Source organism: Kryptolebias marmoratus, linkage group LG18, assembly GCF_001649575.2.
Source record: "Kryptolebias marmoratus isolate JLee-2015 linkage group LG18, ASM164957v2, whole genome shotgun sequence".
NCBI lineage: Eukaryota > Metazoa > Chordata > Actinopteri > Cyprinodontiformes > Rivulidae > Kryptolebias > Kryptolebias marmoratus.
The window spans coordinates 20,114,256-20,124,245 of record NC_051447.1 but is presented as its reverse complement, the minus strand read 5'-3'; the positions used below and the strand labels follow the sequence as shown (position 1 = coordinate 20,124,245).

Here is a 9,990-nt window from a genome sequence, read left to right as displayed (position 1 = left end):
CCAGCCTCAGGTGTTCCAACCCCTGCAGGTAAAGAACCAGCCTCAGGTGTTCCAACCCCTGCAGGTAAAGAACCAGCCTCAGGTGTTCCAACCCCTGCAGGTAAAGAACCAGCCTCGGGTGTTTCAGTTTGGTTTTCTGCTGAGGGAAGTTCCCCAGCAGGAGTTCTCTGTGTTCCTCCGTGTTCCTGTGACTCAGGCATTGAAGTCTTTGCATCTGGAGCTTAAACCTGACGGAGGTGAGTCACACTGGATTAAAACAACTGCACGATTATCCAGAGTGAAGCGTCAGGAAGCAGCGGGATGATTGATGAGGTCTGATCACTGAGTCTGAGGCTGAGCTCCCATCGTAAACATGTCGGTACATCTGACTCATCTTCATCGTCTCACTCAGACTTTAGATGTTTTAATGTTTACCTTTTAGCCATCTTTTTTTGGTTTTAGCTAGGCTTTCGGCGGTTTTAGTTAGCCTTTTGCTACTTTTGCTCCCTTTCAGCTTCTTCAGTAAAGTTCAGCATAGTTATTCAGCTGCTTTTCCACAGAAAATACAATTATTATTTTTGGTTTTAGCTCTTTTTTTTACATTGTCTCTCCTGCTAACTCCTGTGATGTTTTATCACCAAACAGCTTCTTAGTTTATCTTACATTAGTTTTGGCATAGTTTACCTTAAACCGTCTACATCAGTTAGATCAAATTTCCATTCTTTTTAGTTTTTATCTAATTAATTACTTTTTACTTCTGAAAAAGGGTTAGTTTTCAAAATAATTTAATTTAACTACTTAAATTATGTGAAACAAATTGAAACATATTTTATGTAAATTAAATTACATAAAATGTGTTGGTTTAGTTTATTTGAGAGCCACTCTTTGTTCCTCCAGTCCACCAGGGGGCGGGAAAGTCGCGTCATGGTTTCATCCAATCAAATCATCGAAGGAAAAAAGGCGCCATCATCGCCGCCATCTTGTTTTTTCAGCAACTCTGTGATCGGTGAGTTTCAATCTGCAAACACCTGAGTTTATTTACACAATATTTAGAAAAGAACAAGTGAAACTTTTGTATCGTGGAGCAGAATTAAGGTTCTGATTTCTGACGAACATAAAATTAAAAGTCTTTGTTTCGGTTTATCTGGTTAGCTTGTTTAAGCTAGCTTTAAGAAGCTAGTCTTCCTCGCTCTGGTGATAGCCCTAAAAAAATCGTTTTTATTTTTCTGAATATCATGTTTTCTGATGAAAGATGTTTTCCCCCCTGATAAGAGGCTTTAATTAACGGTGGAATAATGACGTTTAAACAAACAGCAAAATATCCACAATGTCAGAAATATTAAGACATTTTTAATGTCAATACATTTGAGTTGCATGAAATAAATGTTTTATATGAACTCAGAAATCACAAAATTTCATAAGACATAAAATACCGTGTACAGCTTTTGTATTTTATTATAATTGTGTTGTTTGACTGACTGATGATGATGAGGAGGAGGAAGATGATGTGTTGTTTTGTTGACAATAACTTTTATTTTTTCACCAAAGTTTCTCTGGTCCGTTTCAGCTCAATCTAAAACAGTTTTATTATCAGTTTTACCTGAATATTTTATTACATCCAGTTAAATAAACTCCATGTTTCAGCTGATGTCTTTTCATGTGGCTGAAGTGTTAAGCTAATGTTAGCTGAAGTGCTAAGCTAATGTTAGCTCGATATGACTTTGGGTTGTCACATCTTTTGTTGTTGGAGCTGAAACGTTGTTTGTGGATTTAGTTTTGCTGTAAACTTTAGCGTTTTCAGTAATTCTTGAACACTTTTAGCCAGAAAAGGTAGAATTTTCCTTTTTTATTCAGTTAAGACTTCTTCTGCAGCTGATTTGGATGGGATAGTTTGTTAACTAATGTTAGATTTTATTCTTTTTTTAACCAATAGTTAACCTGTGAGTTTATTTAATTCTGTTCTCCTTTTCTGCTTGTTACAGACAGAAGATGTCAACAATAAAACCGGATTCTGTCCTGAGGAGCGGACATGGAGACAGATTAAACGGTAAACGGTATAAATACTTATATACCACCTTTCTAACCAATCAGGGCTGTTTAAAACCCAATCTGTCCTCATCAACACATCAGGTCACATTCAGACACTGATGGGACACATCGGAGGGCATTCGACATGTCAGGAATCGAACCTTTGGAGGAGAACCGCTCTAACCACTGACCCACAGCCGCCCCTGAGGTGTTAAATCATATTTGGTAAGTGTGAGCGTGTCCTTATTTCTCTGAAGCCACTGAAGACAGAAAGTAGCGTCAGTTTTCTTTCCATCTGTTTCTGTTTTTAACGTTACGGCTCCTGAGTTTTCTGCTCCCGGGCCCCTGAAGCACCTGAGTCATCAGGGGCCGGCGATGGGTGGGAAGCAGGTAAGAAAAGTTTATTAATATAAAACGTCTCACAACGTGCTTCAGAAGTCTTCAGCTGGAATAAAGGATGTTTGGTCTGGACCTGCTAATAGATTCTGCTTTCAGTACAGAATATTTAACAGTTCAGTAAAAACTAAAAACAAGACTTTAAAATGAGCAGGAAGCAGTTAGGAGCCTCGCTCCATCAGCAGCGTTTTGTTAAAATGTAAAAAGTGCAACATTAAATCCTCTAAACGCATGAATTACCACCTCCAGTTCAGTGTTTTTACACCGGCTTTCCTGATTTACAAATGTTTTCCTGGAGTCTGAAGAGTTTGTTCCCGATCCGAGGAACCGTTCTGTCCTCAGAGATAACAAAAAGACCACAGCGCCACCTTCTGGACTAATGTATGTCAGGACAGCTTTTAGCTGCTGTTCTGCTTGTTTGAGTTGTTTTAACTTGAACAGTTCAGTTTCAGCAGTCGTTGAATTTTAACAGGAAATCTTCTCCTTATTTTTTAATATTTTAAAACACATTTAATTCAGAGGAACGACCAGATTTATGTGAGAAGAAAAGAATAAAACAAAAAGAAACCAAAGGTTTTCACCCCTGAGAGCAGAATCATCTTATTAAATGTCTTTAATCTGCAAATTACCATCAAGAATAAAAACATTTATTTCCCATCATTGTTGAGCGAATGACGTAAAACATCTCAGCCTAAAATCATATTATTATATTTTCTGTTATTTTTTGGATTCAGACAGAAATGGGAACAAACTGATTCATTTCCCAACTTTTCTCAAAACTCCTTAAAGGTTACAGTAAATTCTGTCTCATTGAAGATGAATATTTAAAAAAGAAAGCTGAATTAAGATTTTTGCACATTATTGTTTTTATAAGAATCCAAACATTTTGACTCTTTTTCTACGAGAACGATCCGAATTCAAAAAAATCTTCACTTAGAGACTTCCTGTGGGTTTATTTTTATTTCAGTAAAACAAGATTTACGTGTGTGTGTGTGTGTGTGTGTGTGTGTGTGTGTGTGTGTGCTGGGCTGGGCTGTAGCCAGACTTTAAAAAATCCTGAGGTCAACCACTCATTATTATTAATGTGTGTAAATCCATGGGGATCAGCCTCATCTGAAGCAACAGAGGACTCAGGGCACAACCATGATGACTCACTGAAATGACATGAATTAGTTTCTATGAATGTTGATTCAAAACACAAGATTTTAGCAGAGATTTCACCTTTTTATCAAATACCAGTGAGGTGTTGTAGTTTTGGAGCTGGACCAGGATGCAAAAAAAGTGCTGAAGTGGCCCTTTATTGAGGTTTCAGGAATCAGATGAAGGTTTCACAGATCACACACTTGGTTTTAAATGTTCTGCAATCAGTGCAGAATAATCTGCTCCAGGTTTGAAGTGTCTAGGTGTTGTAGTTTTTGAACTAGAGGAGATTAAAGCCTTGTTTGGATTCAGTTTTTTATAAAATACACAGCAGAGAAACACTGAGGTCCGGACCTCGGTGGGAGTTACGGTCCTGCGTGTGTCTGTGTGTGTGTGTGTGTGTGTGTGTGTGTGAGTGTGTGTGACAGGAAGGCTGTTTTATGGCTCAGCAGCTACGTCAGGTAACTGAACACCTTTTTACCTTCACTTGTTCAAAGCTCAAAGTCCACCTGAGAGACGAAGACGACCCGGACGCTCGCCACAAACAAGAAGAAGATCGAATCCTCCGCAGGAAGTGCCTCTGCCAGCAGAAACCACAGAAGAAGAAGAAGAAGAGGAACACTTGGAGAAGCTTCGAGGATTTGAACTCTGATTCTCACTCATGGATTGTACCTGAAGACGAGCGGCCGGGCCAACGCACATTTCTGCTGTCAGACTGACTGGCGGCCATCTTGGAGACGAACACAGGTGTGTTTGGACAAACGTTGATCAAATCTGAGGTTCCTCTTTAAACTGGATCCTTTTACCAAAAGGCAACGAAGCCTATTATAAATAAAATAGTTTTATTTACAAATAAATAATTAAAATCTGATGGGTTGAATAAAAACTGTATTTCTGAGATCCAGCTGAGGGGATTTCCTGCTTCCATGAAGATAAACAAACTGACGTCCTGACAGAAGCTTCAACAAACTCCTGGGAGTCAAACTGAAGCTCAGGATTTGGCTTTTAGTCTGAAGTTCAGCTTTATGATCCGCACACTTTAATCCTTTTATAAAATAAATCTGTTTGCTTCAGGATTGTAACTGTGGTTATTTAAACACGGGAAGGTGATCGCTGCCATAATGCTCATTTTATTATGATTAATTTAACAAAACATGGGTTAGGAACAGCTTTTGGGTTTCTTAAAGAAAGATTTTCCTAGTTTTGGAGTTTAAAAAAACAAGAAATAAACCCAAAGTACGCGAAACGATCAGTTCAGCTAACACTGAGAATGAGGAGTTCATCAGCATCTTTGTTGATGTTTTAATGTTTATTAGTGAAGCTGTTCAGGAGTCATCGGAGGGTCTGCTTCCTGCGTGAGCAACAACAAACATGGCGGCATGTCTTTGTTCAGCAGTTTCTAAAAATACAAACATCTTCTGCTGAAGGCCTCCTGACTCCGTGAACAGTTGGGCCGAGACCAGCGACGACATTCAGAGACAGCTCCTCCGGGCTGTAAGCCTCAGAGTTCAGAACATCGTCCACATGTTTGAAGAAACATCTCTCAGCACCATGTAGATGTTCTCTAATTACTCCTGAACATCTTTGTTGTCTCTGTTTAGTGTTAAATACAGATGAACGAGTCTGCAGCAGGTTTGAAACCTTCAGCTGCAGAGTCTGAATTGTCTTTTTTATGTTTTCTGATGAACTTTGTTGTAGAGGAACTCCTCGAATGTCTTCTGACAGTTTCTGCTCCTCTCTGAGCTTCTTGGGTTCCTGTAGAGCCTCCAGGCTCCGCAGTCCTGGAGACGGTTTAATCACCTCCTCACCAAGTCAGCAGGTCCACGAGTCACTCGTTTAAAGCAAGAACACGTCTAAAACCTGCAGGAGAGGAAGAAGCTTGATGAAGAGGAGGGAAACGGTCACAGCCGTGGTTCTGACCGAAGCTCCAGAGTCCATCTGAGCTGCAGGATTAAGATGATAATCAGGGATGTCGCAACGTTTAATGTGACGTACTGACGCCAGAATCTAATTTAATTTCACCTGTAATTCTACAGCAACGTAAACTATTTAAAAACAACAATGTTGGGACATGTCTGTGTTGGTAAAGCGTCTGAAATCAAGACGATTCTGCAACAAGACTGAGACTTTGAATAAGACAAGTCTGAGTTCAGGTCTTTCTGAACAAACACTGGTTGTCAAAAACGCTCAAATACAGAAAAATAAACACTTTAAGGAAGAGCATTTGAAGGCATCACTCCAGCAGAATCTCCTCCCGTTGCTCCAGGCTGCGGATATTAAATGTTGGGACTTTCCTCCTTTTCTAGTTTTTATTGACTCCTTTGTGTTTGGATCAGCCGAATGTTCCCTTCAACAGATCGGTACAACATCCATGTCTCTGTAGACGTCACGCTAACCGTCCTGTCAGTCAGACTGATTATCTGTGTCCACGGCTGATGGACAGAAGGATGTTGGAGTTTTGGGCAGTCATGGAGCAGTTTCAGAGAGCATTTGATTCATTGTTGATCAACTGAACAATGTCTAAGTTACAGATATAAGGTCATAAAAAGGACACGGACTCGTTTGTGTTTCCTAATAAAAGAATAACTTGCAGAGCGGCTGGAACTGGAAGGATCTGTGGGGGTTATGTAATGGAAAGCCTAGAAAGAGTGGAGCATTTATCATTTCTGAGTTCAACTTTCTTTATAATATTTGATCAGAAGTTTTAACCTTGAACTTTAGATTTTATTGCATCATAAATCTGACTGTTCCCTGAGATAATTCCCACATGAAGCTCTGTCTAATCTTTCTTCCATTTGTGTTCCTGCTGGTAAGATGTTGTGTCTCTCCAGCTGGGGTCCCTTCTGATTCCTCCAGGCTCCTCCAGGCCCCTCCAGGCTCCTCCAGGCCCCTCCAGGCCCCTCCAGGCTCCTCCAGGCCCCTCCAGGCTCCTCCAGGCCCCTCTCTGTGTAGCATGGATCCTGGAGCTGCCCGCCCGCCGCTCCAGGTCCTCGGGGAGCACGAGGCGCTGCAGCAGTTCTTCAGCGGTGAGACGTTTTTCTGTCTGCAAAGATCCCAGAATCTGTTGGAGTTGGATGTTCCTGTGATCCTCCAAGGTTTAATTATGGAGCATCAAAAAGTGCTTCAAGAGATTCAAGTGGCCCTCATGAAAGTTTATAAAATAAAGAATAAACGCAAGTAAAAATGTGTTTTTAGTGGTTGTTTAGGGGTCTGGTGGTGTGACTCTGATGAGGTTCTCAGAGCTCTTTGTGTAGCTTTGAGAAGGTCCAGGTCCAAGGAGAGCTCAGGTCCCAGGTGTAACTGATCTTTGGGACGGCTCACAGGAAAAGATCCAGAGATCCTGGAGAATTTCCTGGAGTCTAAATATTGTTTAAAGACACTGAAGTTGTGTTTGAGGGAGATCGGTGCTGCTGAGGAAGTTTGTGTTCCTCCTGAAGTCACTTCTTCTTGACAAGGAGAAGGTTTAAGATGTTTTCATTGTGTGAGGAGTTCCTGCAGGCTTTCAGGAGGTTTCAGAGGTCTGAGGGTAAAGACTTCAGGAGGAGGTCCCAAAGGTCCATGTTTGAAGGTTTTAGAGCTTTCCAAAGGTCCAAAGGTCGTAGTTTTCAGGTTATTTTATAAACCTTTTTGAAGATATCTCTGGAAGACTCTGAGGACACAAACGCTTCTTAGATTCTGTCCTCAGAGCATCGCTTCAGGTAACCAGGAGCTCTGCTTTAGGTCCTGTTCAGATACCACAGTTCTGAACACATCTCAGTCCACCGCTGTAGGACAGAGTCTTTGATTAAAGGTGTTGGAGTTGTCCTTCAGAAGGTTTAAGTTCTGTAAAAAAAGGTTGGTTTGGTCCCAGATAAGGTCTGACAGATATGGCCTGAGTTCCTGAGTGGGGGCAGAAATCTTTATTGCTTCTTGAAGCACAGATTCCAGGACAAATATCAGATCTATTCCTGAAAGTCTGAAAGCTTTGACCTGGTGGTCGTGTTTGTGCAGGTCAGGACGTCAGCGGCGTGTTGGACAGTTCTGTTGCTGTCGATACGAGCATCCTGGAGCAGTACCTGTGCAACGACATGGACCCCAGCAGCTTGTAAGACAGAGACACACAGACTTTACTTTGTAATATTTACTAACACAGCTCAGAGTGAAGGGGATAATTCAGGCACCATCACATACCAGGGGTGTCCAGTCCTGGTCCTCAGGGCCTCCATCCTGCAGGTTTTCCTTGTTCCTCTGCTCCAACACACCTGCTTCATGGTTAAATCACCTCTTCATGTTCTGCAGAAGCCTGTTAATCACCCATTGATTCAGATCAGGTGTGTTGGAGCAGAGAAACAAGGAAAACCTGCAGGATGGTGGCCCTGAGGACCAGGATTGGACACCCCTGCTTTAAACTTTATGTAAATAATCCTCTCCATCAGTGTCACATCTGAACAGTGTTGTGTAACATTCATAAATATAACATCAGCCCTGTGTTCTGATGCACAGATAAACCCCACAGCTGCCAGTCTTTAAGCCTTTAGTTTAATTACAAAATAAAACACACTGTCTTTAAAGCTTCAGGTAGGAAAACTACGTTTTAAAGTCATGTCAGGTTGTTTTCTGGTTTTCCTTCCCAGCATGCTCCCTGAATCTCCTCCTGATTCCAGCTCAGAGGCCTGTTCACCTCCACAGATACCAGGTACCGACCCGGGAGCGCCGGCTGGCCCCTGCAGTCCTTCCAGTAACACTTCCATCTGTTTGACCGCTTTCTGATTATTTTTATTCCCAAGGGGCATATGAACAGAGACATGGTTTGTTCTTTATTATATGTTCCCAAACTGGTTATAGTGTTTGTCCAACACATGGACGGTTCTCTGACATTTGGATCAAACTGGAACCTCCTCAGAGTCAGAATGTCCTCTGAAGTTATGGAAACGTGTTGGGTCTCCTTCCTGCCGAATAAAACCATGTCCTGCTTGTTTAAAGAAACCTCCCAGCTGTCAACTACAGTTTTAATTAGATTGGAATTGATTAACTTGTTTTAGCCTCCATGTTGTTTTCCACAGTGCAAGCTAACTTCAACACGTTCGGATTAATCAGATAATTGTTTGTTAGAAACCAAACCAGAGGCTGATTTCATCACAAATAACTCAGAAAGACAACATTAATGTTCTCTAACTGGCAGATCTTGGATACGAGCGTGGCTGCTGGTCCACCCGGCCGGAGGTCTTTCAACCAACAACCCGATCTGCATCCTGTCGCTTCAGGGATCCAGGCTCCGCCCCTTCAACATCAGACCCGCCGGCTCGACCTTTGTCCTGTCAGTTCAGAGACGGAGGCTCCGCCCCCTCCCAGTTGGACCCTCAGACCCCCGAACAGCTTCACAGATTGGGCCTCACAAACACTTTCATCAAGTCTGGGACTCCGCCTGTCCCGCCTGTCCCACCTGTTCCCCTTCATCAGGACACACTCCACTCCAGTGAGCATTTCTTCCATCCAGAGAGATGTTTGCAAGGTTACACCCCACCTACACCCCCCTCTCCGTCCGTACCGCCCTCCAACACCTACATTTCATCCGTTACCGGCCCGGGCGTGATCCCAAACGTCCTCCCGCCAACTTCAAACCGTCCGCTAGGCTCCGCCTCCACGCTACACACCTGGTGAGCAAACACGTTCTGCCTCCAGTTCTAGATCTATGGAAATGTAAACATTCTGTGCCTTCTGTCATCAGCTCCCAGGAGAGTAAAAAAAGGAGGAGGTCTGAGTCTGAGGAGCCATTTTCAGGAGAGACAACGTGCTGTGAAGGTGATGGGACTCGTAGTTCTGCTGCAGGGAACGCTGGGAATGCTCTGTGTCTGGGTTCTTCCCAGCTGCTGACGTGGGAACCGTACAGAGCCGAACTCTGGAGCACTTTGTACAGCTGTAGCTTCCAACTGCTGTGAGTACAGATCCAAACAGAGACTGTCTGCGTCCGATCTGTGGTGTGAGACATGTTCTGTGTTCCAGGTCATCTCCCGTCTTCCACGTCGACACGGACAAGGGCTTCAACTACTCCTCCGCCGACGAAGCCTTTGTTTGCCAGAAGAAGAACCACTTTCAGGTCACCGCTCACATCGGTGTGGCTGCAGATCCACATTTCGTCCGAACGCCAAACGGGCCACAGGAAGTTGATCACTTCCAGCTGAGAGTGTTTGGAGTTAAGGTGCGTCGTCGAAATAAATCCAGAGTCTCACTGAGATTCAGCTGTTGGCCACTAGACAGACCCTCCAGGATTTCTCAATGTTGGGATCGCAACTATTAACGCAAAATCAAGCAAACCCCGCGAAATCGCAACTTTTTGCAACTTTGCCCAAAACACCGCAACTTTCCCGCAACTTTAACCCAATATTTATTGTTTCTAAAGTGATTCGCCGCCATTTCTGCGGTCTAGTCTCTTCTTAGTGGGTTTGTGTAGCGTGGAATACAAAATAA

The 9,990-nt window shown here is 42.8% G+C and overlaps 1 protein-coding gene across 3 annotated transcripts in view; it reads left to right on the top strand.

The window, feature by feature from the left end:
- Positions 1-889: 889 nt before the first annotated feature.
- The window catches only part of LOC108250474 (myelin regulatory factor like), a 17,030-nt gene continuing 7,929 nt past the window's right edge, over positions 890-9,990 (top strand). The window contains exons 1-11 of one of the 3 annotated variants that reach the window (XM_017440359.3): positions 890-985; positions 1,962-2,026; positions 2,110-2,232; positions 2,335-2,397; positions 4,041-4,290; positions 6,358-6,569; positions 7,534-7,627; positions 8,157-8,218; positions 8,705-9,179; positions 9,251-9,457; positions 9,526-9,721. In XM_017440359.3, coding sequence (XP_017295848.1) covers positions 6,497-6,569; positions 7,534-7,627; positions 8,157-8,218; positions 8,705-9,179; positions 9,251-9,457; positions 9,526-9,721 — 1,107 coding nt within the window. In that variant the 5' untranslated portion in view covers positions 890-985; positions 1,962-2,026; positions 2,110-2,232; ... (1 more) ...; positions 4,041-4,290; positions 6,358-6,496. Of the gene's footprint in view, positions 986-1,961; positions 2,027-2,109; positions 2,398-4,040; positions 4,291-6,357; positions 6,570-7,533; positions 7,628-8,156; positions 8,219-8,704; positions 9,180-9,250; positions 9,458-9,525; positions 9,722-9,990 lie in introns of all 3 variants that reach the window. The other 2 variants (XM_025002564.2, XM_037981096.1) reach the window with 2 other exon arrangements.